Source organism: Lissotriton vulgaris, chromosome 2_1 (assembly GCF_964263255.1).
Source record: "Lissotriton vulgaris chromosome 2_1, aLisVul1.2, whole genome shotgun sequence".
Lineage (NCBI taxonomy): Eukaryota > Metazoa > Chordata > Amphibia > Caudata > Salamandridae > Lissotriton > Lissotriton vulgaris.
In genome coordinates, this window is record NC_141687.1 from 385,873,510 (window position 1) to 385,887,306 (window position 13,797).

Here is a 13,797-nt window from a genome sequence, read left to right on the forward strand (position 1 = left end):
CTCACCTGAGCCAGCGCATGTGCTACTCTGGCGAGACATTTAGTGAGTTGACTTTAAAAAGCCAACCACAGCTTTTTGTGTGGCATACTGCTTGCGATTACACGCATAGGCATGAGCAGAGGCGCATTCTGGCTTTCCTCTCGCTCTCCCCTCGCTCTCACAAGCACGCGCACCTCGCTCCGCCTCTCTGTCTTGCTCGCCCCTCCCCCACCACAGAGCGTGTCTCGCAGCTGTGCGTCTTGTTTCATGTAAGTGGGCTTTTTTTTCTTTATCCTCTGCTTGTTTAGTAACTATCCTGTTGTGATTCCCTTTGCTGCTGCCGCCCTCCCCGTTGTCCGATTCCCTATGTTTCCTTTTATCACAGCCCATGGTCCGTCGTATCAACCCCCGTCGCCTCCTCCGCTCCTTTGTCTGACCAAGGCACTGGTATTAAAATCTTTCCCAGACTGAGGAGTCTGGGCAGTGGGGTGACTGCGGAATGTATCTCCCTTCTCCGCTAACACGCCTTTCTTCTTCACTTGCCTCAACTCCGTCCTCCCTTCGCGCTGGACCCCGTCCCAGAGATAAATAAAGATACTTCAGCTCTGAGTGCCCGTCGGTTACTCACACAAGCCGAATGCTACCGCCACACACTGCTCCCCCCTCAAACCAGATTATTTTGGTTGAGTAACACAGTCCAATCATCAGACACCAAACCCTCTTTCGAAGTCCAGTGGATGAGGTTAACTCGCTAATAACCAGCATTGGCAGCCGTAAAACGTGCCTCTACCTCAAACCTTCAGAGCATGCCCCATGTCCTGACCCTCCACCCGTCCTAACTCACCCCACACATCGTGATGGCAGAGCAGCTGAAATGCCGTATAACCTTAGCTGCACTCATTGACCCCACCTTCCTCACCTGCCCCCAGCCTCAAAAAGAGCTCTCAAGGTTAGCACCAAGTTCTTTGCCACCCACATCTCGATTACTGCCCTGAGCATGTTTTTCTCTCCCGCTCCCAGAAACAATCACCGCAGCCAGTTTACAGCACAACAATTTTGTAGAAGCGCTGGGCCCGGTGACAGCTCAGATTGTGACTGAGTGGGCTGACTTGGAGGGCTCTGTCTGCATCTCAATTGCTGAAAATGTGTCTCTTTCCTCTTCCCCCTTCGAGTGCCCTCTCCATTGCCCTAACCTCCATCCTGCCCCTCACCCCGCTGCAATACTTTCATCTACTTCTTTCTGTTACAGTCTGGGCCACCGGAATTATGCAGATTTTTGGCCGCCGTGTTTTCTGCATAATTATGGATTTGTGGGAATTTTGCAATATAATTCGTCATCTGCTATACAATCTACAGATTTTGTTTCCAACTCAAACGGAACAAACATTAACAAAAATACGGTGATCTGTTTGCACTGCAGTGGAAGGCCCTAGGTTATGGTTGACTGGTCATCTTTCAGATGCTTATGACTGCATTTGGATGTTAATCTAGTAATGAGGTGAGACCTTTGCCCAGACAGTGATAACATGTGGAACAAGCATTGGCATAGCCAATAGGTCTCGCCTTTGTGACCTTTATAAGTGCTTAGCCATGCAACAGTTGATGTTGTTGCACAAAGGATATTGTGCTGCATAACTAAATACTTATAAGGTCCCAAAAGCGAGACCTATTGGCTATGCCAATGCTTGTTTTTAAAATCTGGCTAAGCTCCTTTTGCTCTTAAGCTTCAGACGTGATTTTTGACCAATGTATTGTCCGCAGGTAAACCAAGGGCTTCCCTCTCAGTTCCATCGAGGGGGTTTATGTTGTATATGTTAAATACAGCTGTACTATTGGAAGCTTACCAAAAGTAGCCACTACACAATGCCATGCCACCAAAGTCAAAATGCTGCACTCCCATATTTTAGTTTAACACCTTAATGCATTCTGGGAGTTGTTAGGTAATCCAATTCACATCTAATACCCTTGTGGCCTTGGTGAGGTGGAATCATCTGGTAAATTCAACTAAAAGATGAGCCATGACAGGAGGGTGTACATTTGGATATAGAATAGGTTTTGTATTGCTCTTATATTCAAACAGGCTTAGTTGAATATCGGCTTCCATATTGACTGTCAGAGTTACGCTCTCGTTGCAAGAGAGCTGAATTCCTGACTCATATAACTTTGTGAATTGCTTCGTATTTGGGTAATGGAAACTGCTGCTGCTTTATATGGAAGGGATTTAAATCTGTGGCTTTTTTTGGCAGCGCTGGCAAGTCATATGCATGTCTTGTAAAATAAATGCCTTAATGGACCTAAAAATACCCTCCCGCTGTTATTTGTCAATTTAATTGGACAGGCACGTGGTGCTCCCTACACGACGCATACATGTTAGCGCTTCATGCTAGGTGTTAACTGGTTCACGAGCTCTCCATATTTTAGCAGATCAGGGAAATGGAGCACAAGCAGGGATGGTTATTTGTTCAGATCACACGACTCTTTGAAGTAGGGAAGCTGGGGACAGACTCTAGTTTCCCGATTAAACGTTTGATAGATTAGCCAACTCTAAAACACTGTTTCCTCTTCTTTGGCGACAAAGTAACGTCTCTGGTGTCCTCGGACTCATCAGCATTTGAAGTGCCTCACAGGTTTACAGGAGAGCCAGTGCGGGATGAGGGGAGGGGAGGCACGTGTCCGATCTCTTAAATGCCACTTTTTTTTCTGGTCACTTTTTACAGACAGAAATGTTGAGTCTTGCAGGCTGTTTAGATGTTCTTAACATATTCCTGCCTCCTTTGTGGTCCTGGTGCACATGGCCTTGTGTTAATGGAGTGATGTTTAGACGCCTGGAGGAAAACCTGACAACATACTAAGTGTACTGAGTGCATATCTTGCAGTGCCTTTGAGACCGGAATGTCCTCTACATGGTAAACAAGTGCGTACACCTGCCCTGACTGTCAGACTGCATGTGAAACTGGTATCCGGACCCCGCTAACCTAGCGTTCGCACAGGGGCCTGGGACTGTTCTTGATCATGTGAGGTGCATGACCACCCTGTGACAAGGAAGGGTGCACCAAGTGTGCCCTCATAGTGGACAGTGCACCAATGTCTTTGCCCTCGGTCTATCACATTAAGTGGCACTGTCAGTTTACAGTGTTTTCTGTGACTAGTCCTTTTTAGCTTTCGCCTGCTGGAAATCTTTTGCAATTAAAGCAAAATAAAATTTAAAAGGGGTTTACAGTCTGCCCATTATTTACCATTCATAGTATTCGCCGGTCACTCTCGTTTTCTTGCTTCTCACTGGTCATGAGCAGTTTCTCACGTCATCAGGTTGCTCTTTTCCTCTCTTTCCTCAGCTGTTCCCTGGAGCTTGGACCAAGTACGGTCAGTGGCTGACGGCCAATGTCTTCCACTGGCCGCACACTTCATCCCCGCACTCCAATAGAGTGCATGAGGTCCATCTTTCCACTGCCCGTTGTTTGTGCTCCCTATCACCCCCCCCCCCCCTTTCCGCTGTTGTTTCCCACACTCCCTTTTGCTGTTCATTCTTGTTCTTTATTTATTTGCAATTTTTCATAGCACGAGCTTGACCCGAAGGTATCTGAGCGCTTTACACAAGCGACAGTTGCATTACACACGGACACATTCACAGGTATGGTGAGATTAAGTGACTTGCCTATCATCACAGGACGTTGAGCCTCATTCTGAGACTCTACCCCGGTTCCCTAGCTGCAAGGTTGACAGCTCTAGCAGTTATGCCACATCCTGTCCCCTTGAGATCAGCATATAAGATGTCTGGCACTCCTTTGGAATGCACAATTAAAATGCATTCCCATTATCCATTCCAAAGCAGCTCCAGCCATCTTGTTTTTGCATGACGCTTGAATTTTTCTATCTCCAGGTGGACTTTTTAGACTACAGAAAGCTTGTATATTATATTTTATGCCTTAATTTCTTTCAGTAATTGGGTTTCAGCGAATTGCTTTCAACACATTTTGCTCCATGAAAATGCAGTTCCTTTTTGACGGGTGACGTTGATACGCAAGGCTTACGTTGTCATCTCTTGAACAAAATTTTCGGTCCTCTTGTAGTCTTCTCCGCTTTACCAACCTGTGTGATCTTTTGCGCAGCAGGGAAAGTCCCTGTGTTTTTGTTAGTTACCTAAGAAGGGTATACCCAAAATTAGTCTCTGTGACCTGGGTGCAAGACAATACGTAGAGGCAATGGTCCCAGAAAGACAACCATACACTGTAAACAAATTCTAAAGAAATATTCAAAATATAACATAGAACACAAGGTATTTTGTTAGACAGTGTTTAATTCACACTGAGCAATGTTCTCTTAATGGAAATATTTACATATTATTATATGCGACCAGAGGCGCAACTAGAGCTAAATTTCGGGAGGGGGGGGGCTAAGAAAAATTTCGGGGGGAGGGCTGAACCTTTAATCAGTAGGCAGAGTGGAGCTGCAGGGGCTCTTAGAAGGGGTGAAAACAACTGCAAGGCCTAATTAACATTCAAATGGTCTTTTAAAGACCTGTGAAACGTTCGGGTGCGGCTCTGTGTGTGCCCGGGATCTGTCTCAGCCCGGGCTGCCACACACGACGGGGGGGGGGTGGGGGGGGGTTGGTGGGGTGCTGAAGCCCGGTGAGTCCAAGGGGTGTTGCGCGCCTGTATGGGACAACGTCCCAAGACGGGAGCACGGTGAGGGATGGGAGAAGGGTGAGCCGGGTAATGGTGCTTCAGTGAGGGTAGGAAAGTGTTAAAGGATAACAGTGACAATCAAAAGCAGTATGTTATATAGGATACATCAGGCTCATTCCTTGAGCCAAACAATCTCCATTTCAATATAAACAATATGACGCCATGTTGCACAGTATGAGATATCTGCTGATTGCTGGCTTGTGCAGTAAAATGTTGACGTTTCGACCCTATGGAGCTGTAGGTTATTGCATCTCTTACGTCAGGGTCTTCTTCAGGACAGAAAAATGGGGGTGAGAGGGGTTGTGATCATACTACCTCTGCCCTCAGGCTAGGGGCGTAGACGGGCGCTCTGGCTCCTGTGGCGGGAGAGTGATCACAGAACCTTGGTACTCAGTAAATGAAGTATCTGATTACTGGAAACGGGCCTCTCTGCTCCGATGCAACTTTACATCTCTGCTCTTGATGAAAGCCTCTGTTAGAGTAGAGCAAGTGTTTTTGTTGTCTTAACTACTTGTGCTACAACTGTCAGTGCTTAGAATGAGGATGAAAATCTTATTGAGTGATATATGACAACACCGCTTTAAATTACATATCGCTGACAGCATCCACTGACCCTTCGTTTGTATTCTATTTAAAATGCTCAGTGTTGTGTAGGCGAAAGCTGACTTTGTGTCTCAAACAATGGGAAGAGTATTTACAGATGGGCATTTCTTGAACTGGAAGTTTTTAACTGAAAATGTCATTTCTGCTGAGTTTTTTGTCACCATGACTGCAAAGACCAGGTGTCCTCCTTTTGCCTTTGGGGGGGGGGGAGAGCTTCACATTAGTTAACTTGTAACTGTCCATGGTGCTGTCTGCTGTACAGCATAGCTTAACGTTTGCTGTACAACATGGCTTAACTTTTTTTTTTTAAAATCTTTGACGTGGGCAGCATTGACAGTGTCACACTACAACAAAAAATTAACAAATCCAATAGATTTAAAAAAAAAGCGACACCTATTGGCTTTGCCAATGCTTGTTCTATTTGGCAGTGAGAAGGCAGTTTACTGACCCCTCTCACGTAAAGTTCCACTGTTACGTGAAACCCATAACCTTGTGCTGACATACTATGTATATGTCAAGTGTGTGCAAGCAGTATGAGAGTAAAATTCCACACACACTGGTCTCAAGGGTCAGATTTTTACACAGGATCCACCTCTCCAGTTGTACTTAACCCACTGTGGATGTAGAAGTTTAACACTAAATGCACAATGGGCCCAGAAAGCAATGCCAACGTGATATATTATTCATGTTATTTACACAACGTTATGACAAAGTATTGAAATAAATCGGTGCAGGCGGCGCAAGGTGTAAAAAAATGCTCAGTGCAAATAAATATTTGCATAGGTTCATATATACATTCAAGTAACACAAGGTATCTGCAACGAGTCCAACTTCCAGATGAACATATCAAAGTTTCGGAACTGTAGACTGGATAACCCAGTGAATGTGTTGACATTTCAACCCAAAGGAACTATCAACGGGTCTCATCAGGACAGCATTGACCAACTGACTGACTGATATCCTTAAACAAAAGCAATCTTCAAATCGCCTCATATATTAAACCCTGGATTAAATCTCCAAAATAGTCATGAAGATAGTAAGACTTTGTTCAAAGGACGCTGGCCTTGTGGCCTTGTCAAGAATCCACGTCAGACTCTGGTTATCTAGTGAGGAGAATGGTGACATGGTGCCATTTAGAAATGCCACGTGGGCCTATTCAACAAAGGACTTCATATTAGTTCTTCTTCTGAGCACTGTCATTTGGTAGATGAGGGGTGAAACTATTTTCTGTCGGTTACGCTAAGGACGTTTCTGGGTAAGGCCTGGATTTTTGTCTTTCCCCGACTGCTGTTTCAAGAAGGTAATAGCAGCGATATGCACAAAAAAAACTCGCACTACACTGTGCCCATGTTTTGAATACTCCTGCTCGAGCCAACCTCCCTCCTGCCACTTTGCACAACGGTCGTGTCAGTAGATCAGCCTGAAAACTACATTTGAAAAATGAACCAATCCAAAACAATTCTGAAACCTTAGACCGTGGATTGACATCTCCTGACTGGAACAACCAGTTCCAGTTCCAAGTGCTTCAGAGTACTTGAAGGGCCGCTGCATGGCCGGTCCCTCAGAGGTGAAGGCATCACCTGAAGTCTGCACTGTATGCTAGAGAAGCTGGAGGTCTGCCAAGGGCCGGAGCCTGCATGCTGGCTGAGAGCGGGAATGAAAGTGCCTGGTCCAGCAGGAGGAGTGGCCCAGTGTTTACCCGGCGTACAATACGCCCAGAGGAAGCAAACTGCCCCAAAGAGCGAGGCCAGGGGCAACCCATGTTGTAAATGGGTTTCCAGGTCTATCTATGTAGATCCTCTTGAGAAATGTACTAAGACTTTGCAAGCACAAGTACCATTCTGACAGCTTGCGGCTGCAGTGGGTATGTGAGCACTGCTACCACTTCCAACGACAGAGAAGAGAAGAGAAGCCACATTGCCGCAGAAGTATAGCCTGATCCGTCTGGGGAGCAGCAGATTCTGAAGAAACATCCTAACTGATGACGCGGCTGGGAGGCAGCAACTACCTTGCCAGCTGAGAAGGCCACAAGTGCCGAAGACGTTTTGCTGCTATGCAGGGGCTGCTATGCTGATGGCGCCTTTGATTCCTGCTCCAAAGGAAAGCCATTGCTAAGGAGCAACCATTGGGAGGGTGGGGGGGGGGCACAGGGTGCGCCCCACTACACCTTACTATTCACAACACCAGTGAGCAGTTACATATTGGAGTTAAACGTCAAATGGAACAAGGGACTAAACACGTTCCGAGCAACCTTGCACCAGGACTTGAGACCTCTTGCCCAAGTGGTGGTAAAGTGAAGTAATCTGTACCTGTCCTTCCTTCATGCAAAAGTATAGCAGGGACTATAACTATTGAAGGGCAGCGAAAGGGGGATATAATGCTTACTCTGGATTGTAACCAGGATCAACAACGCTGTCATTGAAATTCCACTTAAGCTGTGTAGTATTTAGTTCTGCTGTGTGAGTAAAGTACCTTCTTTTTACCTAAAGGATGAGAACTGGGCTGTACTTTGACTGATGCATTCTGAGATCTTGTCCCCCACACTACCTGTATCTGCTCGTCCTTACTTCGCTTTGAGTCAAATGTGGAAAGGGTTGCACTCGGCCCAGTTTACAAAGCTGCAGTAGGTGGACCCCCTGGCACCAGTGGCAAACGATCTCAAACTCTGTGGTTGGGGCACAGTAGCCACTGTCTACTTTGCGGGCCACCGAATCGGGTCTGACAGTCTTCTAATGCTATTAATATAATATTCTAACCTACTACACTGTGAAAATGCACACAGTTAAACTGAATGTTGATTTTAGTGGGTTTGTTGGAAATTAATATATAGGACTTGTGTTTTTATCTTTTTGTAAATGTGCCTACTATGGGTAGTATATACTTTGGGTCAGTCTAACAGTTAAACTGAGCGGTATTGAAGTGTGTTAAGGACAGTGGAAGCGCTAATCAAGCAAACATAACATCAGGTTCCCTTCTTCCCTCTCCACAATACTCACCTTCTGCCCTTTTCCTTCTACTATCTCATGTCATGTCTTCCTGTTCACCCTTGACACTTCGAAGCAGACTCCAGGTGTAATATGCATTATACAAGCCAATAGCGCCTCAAAACTGTTACAAGCACTGTGAAACCCTCACATTGCCATGAAACATATGTGGGTGTATGACTGCTTTTAGTTGAAACAATTAACAGCATTTTTCAAATAGAATAGACCTCTAGGACAGATCTCTAGTACTTGTGTGTAGCCATCTCTTCCGTTTCCAAAGCACAATCCACCCCCCCTTGTTCTAAATACTTTAGTGCTCACGTGTATAGTGTGCAGAGCTATTGGCACTCCTGCTAGAGTTTTTCCATGTGAATCGCCTCCCTGCAGTATTCTCAAGTCAGCACATTCTTCCCCCAGCTCAGCAATCCTTGGAAAATAAATCTTCGAAATCCTTCACTCCGGTGTGAACTACTATCCCTCCGAAGAGGTGCGCGGTCTTGAGTCTGAGTAAAACTTATTGTGTCTCCCTTTTCATGTAACCTGAAGCAATCTGCGAGGCTTCCACCGCATCCTTGGAAATGCCCTACTTCATGGTAAGTTCTCGAGGTATTTCATGCTCAATTTCTGAATTGCCTTAGTCCAAGTTCTTGTAGTCTGCTTCTTTTCGGTCGCGATGGTCTTTGTTCTGTTCCTCCATTAACTTTAATTTGTTCACTGCTGCTGTATCCGACGAGTCTTGCAGCACTGCTTAACTTAAATAGTTCGATTTTCTAAGGCTTTCTCCAAGTTCTCTAAATGCTATGTAGTATGGTGCTTGTTGTAGGCGTCTCAGAATGAGATCTGGGATCCTGTATACCTGTTTGCTTACTTTTGTCATTTGTTCAGCACCATAGTAGCCTCATCCACAGTGCTGCTAACTCCTGATTTCAAGGGCTACACCCTTGCCTTTTGCTCTCCACTTCATCACATTTCTTCCGCTGTCTTTATCTTGGTGCCTCAGTAACTAATTATTTTATTGCATCTCTCGCTCTCTGCTTTTAGAGTCTATTTTCTTTTATTTCTTTTTTTTTTTTTTTAGAAAAGTATAGTTTTGCAGCCTGTTTCGCCCTAGAATCACCTTACTCAGCCTCTCTGGAGCATGGCTATGTTGGCATTCTCTAACCTCGACCCCCACTATTTCACAGTGGCCCTCCAGTTCGTAATGCGGGTAACTTGTGCCTCCATTGCTGTGCTTCTCCACGGTTCATTCATGCTTCTTTTATTGTCTTACAGTAACTTGGCATAACACACAGCCCTTGAGTCCACTGCTGCATGCTGTTTCTCTTTCCCTTAAGTCTCCTTTGGTACATCTGATCAATTCACAGCGTTGCACTTGCTGGCATGCAGCCCTTTGCATTGCTCTTTGTAAGTTTCCATTGTTGTGCACCACACAACCCTGTGTCAATAGCCTGGGGAGCTCGGTCTGTTTTCCCTGGAAGCCGCACCATCAAATATTGTCGTTTTTTGTTTACTCCGTTTCATTTCGGATATATTACTGTTTGGTAACCTGCAGTTCGCAAACGTTTAACAGATTAATAAAGTATACATTAAACACAAGGCAGACCAAGGACCGAATGATTGCAAATTAGAATGTATGTAACGTGTAAATGTTCCTGCTATGTACCCGACCGGCATTACTTTGTGTCTAAAGTATTGTAAAGATTTACCAAAGCTTGGTTTAATAAAAAAAAATTAAAAAGAAGTATACATTGGTAAAAAAAAAGCAACATCATTTAAAACGCTGAGTAAATGTTAAGGAAATTGAAATTGGAGCCTAACAAATTGGTACCATTACCCTGATTTGTGGGTGCACCAGAAGTAAAGCAAATGGAATCTAGTAACGATTAGTGGCCTTTATTGGAGCAATGAAATACACTAACAAAGAGAGTCTCTAACATTCCCATAAAATGGAAAATTTCGACTTCTGCATTTTTTTTGCTGGTGAATTAAATAAAACTCCACAATTTGTGTATTTTCTCTATACTTGTTTATGCATTGTTGTGTATTGCTTTGACATTCAAATCATAGACCTTGCTTAGGGAGAGGTCCTCGGCTTCCGGTAGTTATTCAGTGGGGGTCCACAGAAGTCAAAAGGATAAGAACTGCTGCTGTATATGATCTGCTCTTTCTTCAAGTTTTGTTGGTATTTAGTAATTTTTTTTTTTAATTAAATCATGATATAACAAAGACAATAAAGCTATGTATTTACATTGTCTGGCCGAGAATGAAAGCCATACATGCATGCAAGATACTTTGTTGTGTCAGTCAAAAAGTCAGTCAGTCAAAAAATCTTTATTCGGCTGAATATCAGCCATAAAAGAAAACATCATAAAAAAGAAAAAAAACATTTCATCAGACAATTCATTATAAAATAAAATGCCAGCAAATATTCCTAAATCCATGACCTTGATGGTTGCTAATAATGCAGATTACTTGTGAATATTAACTTCACTTTCTGATATTAAACAATGCCATATTGTATTTCCACGCAAAAATTCATGAATCATGGGCATGATGATGTAATCAGTATAATCAATATGTAAAGTGATCATTTTCCGAAAATGTTCCGTTGCCGGACAGCCGTGGAAATGTACCTATACACCATTAAACAAATAAATTCATTATTTAGCAGTTGAAGATAGTTTAACTTGGCCCGACACTTGCAAATGGTTAAAAATCGAAAAAGCGGTTTAAAAAGAGAACATCTTGGTTCTATATAAAGTTAACAAAAAAACATAAAATGCAAAGTGCACTGGACTGACTTTGAATCGCATGGGCACAATTCCAAGTTTCTATCACAACGTGCGTTACGTGGGTATGACACCAGTAAGTAGGAAGGGCCCATCCTAAATCTTATCAGATAAAACATTTTGGTGTGACTGAAATAAAAGGAGAGGTACGTGGCAATGCATTGTTTACAAATCAATAATGAGTGGTCAACAACCCTTTTGTTTCCCATCTCCAGGTTATCTCTAGCCAAGTACAGGTGGGTAAATGTCTTTTTTCAGCCTAGCACTCGATATTTAGCTATATTACCATGGCTTTCAAATCAGTCTGGAAGTCCCAGTTTCTCAAGAAGATCACTAATATAAGAAATCCAAGGGATTTTTCTTAACTGATCCAATTTTAAACAGTCTAAAACAAGGGCGCCTTTCAAGACTGCGTCTTCTTTTGCCCAAATATTATACCATAACATTAAAGGGTCCGATTGTACGCGAAATGACAATGGGATCGCATCCAAATCACTGTGGAAAATGGTGGCAGCTGTACTTGTAGGTTCTGTCAGAAGTCTTTTCATAAACGTGTTCTCTGCCCTCTGTAGGCCCTTAGTGTTACTAGGGCCCAAAACTCCAGCTCCGTACAGAGTAACAGCACAAGTACGGGCTTTATAGATGTCGATAATTGCTTTGAAGGGCCTGGAGCCTAGTTTTTTGGTAAATCTAAAAATGGCCTCCACATTTTTGTGGAAGCCCCTGATCTTGGCCTCAACTAGGTGTCCCCAGGAACTTTTCTGGTCGAACAAGATCCCTAAATAAGAAAAGGTCGACATATAGGACTATTTTTCATATACTATGTAGCATGTCTTTAAGACCTTTGGGGGATTTTCACACCTCCATGATCTGTGAATTTGCTACATTTGTTTTTAGGCCGATATCATTCATAAAGCTGTTAAAACGATTTAAAAGCTGCTGCAGCTCCACCCCAGTTCGGGACACCAATACGCAGTCGTCCTCGTATAGTAGTGCTGGTAATGACCTGCGACCCACCAATGGCGTGTCCACGTTCCCATTCTTGATTTGGCTATCTAAGTCGTTTATATATAAACATAATAAAAAGGGAGCAAGGACACAGCCCTGACATACCCTACGGTCCATCCTTAGCGGGCGGTAAGTTCACCACCTGCCCCCATATCGTACTCTCCGCACCACTTCCTGATGCATAGCTGCCAGGAAGTGTACAATGGGCGGCTCAATGCCCATGGTCAGCATTTTCTCCCAAAGCCTGCCTCTCTGCACCCAGTCAAAGGCAGACGTCCGGTCCATGAATCCAAGGTATACAGATCCAGGCTTGGCTAAGGTGTATTTGCCTATGACCAAGTGCAGATTGAAGCACTGCTCGACTGTACCTAGTCCACTCCTGAAACCGTATTGGATGTCAGAGAAACTGCCACATTCCGAAACCCAATCCTCCAGTCTCCAGTATTACACAGTCCATGATCTTGCAGGTACAGTCGATCAGATATATTGGCCTGTAACATTTGGGGTCCGACCTATCTTCCTTTTTGAAGATGGGGACTGTAGTCACTATTCTCCACAATACAGGGGGGCCCTGGGATGCGTAACATTTAAAAATGTTTGTTAACAAGGGGAGCCACAGTGACATATTGGCCATAAACAAATCCGCAGGGACACCGTCCGGGCCCGGTGCCTTGTTCTTTACAGTCTGAGATCAGGCCCATCTACTTCCTCTATTGACGGTGATACAGGGGTTGATGCCCCATATTGAAGGTCAGTACTGAGGTGTGGGTCACTACTGATTCTATAGAGGCCTGAAAAATGTTTTACCCAGGTGTCGGGTATGATTGTGGCATTTATACTTCTGTTGCTAGTGCCGTTAAAACAATCCTGGTTTACAGTGAGCCAGAAAAGTTTACAGTTCTTACTCCTGCATGCTACATGGAGTTGCTCCCAGGCATCTTGCCTGATTTCTTGCTTACGTTTTTCTATTGCCTGCCTGTAGTCAAATTGTGCCTTTTTTTACCTCAGGGACATTCCGGGGTCTCACTAAATTGTTGTGTAGGTGTGTGCATTGATTGTCAAACCATCTTTTATTTCTCAGAGGGCCTTCTCTTTTTGTGTAAAAATGTTCAAACTCCCCCGTGTTAGTCTTATTAGCATTAATAGAACATTGGTCCCCTCAGTGGCGTGTCATGACGTTATTCGGACAAAGGGAACGTGTGACCAAATGGGTTTTGCTTCTTTGAAAAGATTTGTCCACCAAGGTTTCTTGATTTGTGTATTAACTCCTGTTTCTTGATATATATTCTATTAGTTGGATTCAGTTATCTAGAGAAGAAATAGAAAAGACACAGGAAAATAGGTGAACAGTGCCAGGAGCAATTAGTTGGAGGGTTGCGAGTCTTGTGCTTTGGAAAGAGAGGGTGGACCTATTGCTAATTTAGTTTTGTGTGTGCTTTCTCCCCCTGAGCACTGAGATGATTGCGCAGTTGTTAAGGCAAATTGACAATCTCTTTTCCAAGATGTGTACGGTGTGTTCCTGTGACCAGGGCTGTTATATGGTGGGGTTGTTCAAGGACTATTTTTAAAATAAGTGTGTTGCCATTCGATGTCGGGTCCAGTCAGCTTTGAAGGTGGCTTGTGTTTCTGTATATGTGGACAAGGCTAGTAGGTCTTTGTTTAACAATAATGCTTCATTTAAGAATGTCTTTGAAAGGCCTGAGGTAGACGTTTCCTGTAGTCCGCGTGTTTCCTTCTTATTCTTTAAAT

General features: G+C 44.0%; 1 protein-coding gene across 4 annotated transcripts in view; it reads left to right on the plus strand.

Moving 5' to 3' along the window:
- Nucleotides 1-13,797, plus strand: part of MYO1C (myosin IC) — a 576,863-nt gene that overhangs the window by 257,416 nt on the left and 305,650 nt on the right. Inside the window, exon 1 of one of the 4 annotated variants that reach the window (XM_086955219.1) lies at nucleotides 8,672-8,844. The exons of the other annotated variants lie outside the window; for them this stretch is intronic. Coding sequence (XP_086811345.1) covers nucleotides 8,830-8,844 — 15 coding nt within the window. The 5' untranslated portion in view covers nucleotides 8,672-8,829. Of the gene's footprint in view, nucleotides 1-8,671; nucleotides 8,845-13,797 lie in introns of those variants that run through there. 4 annotated transcript variants of the gene reach the window in all.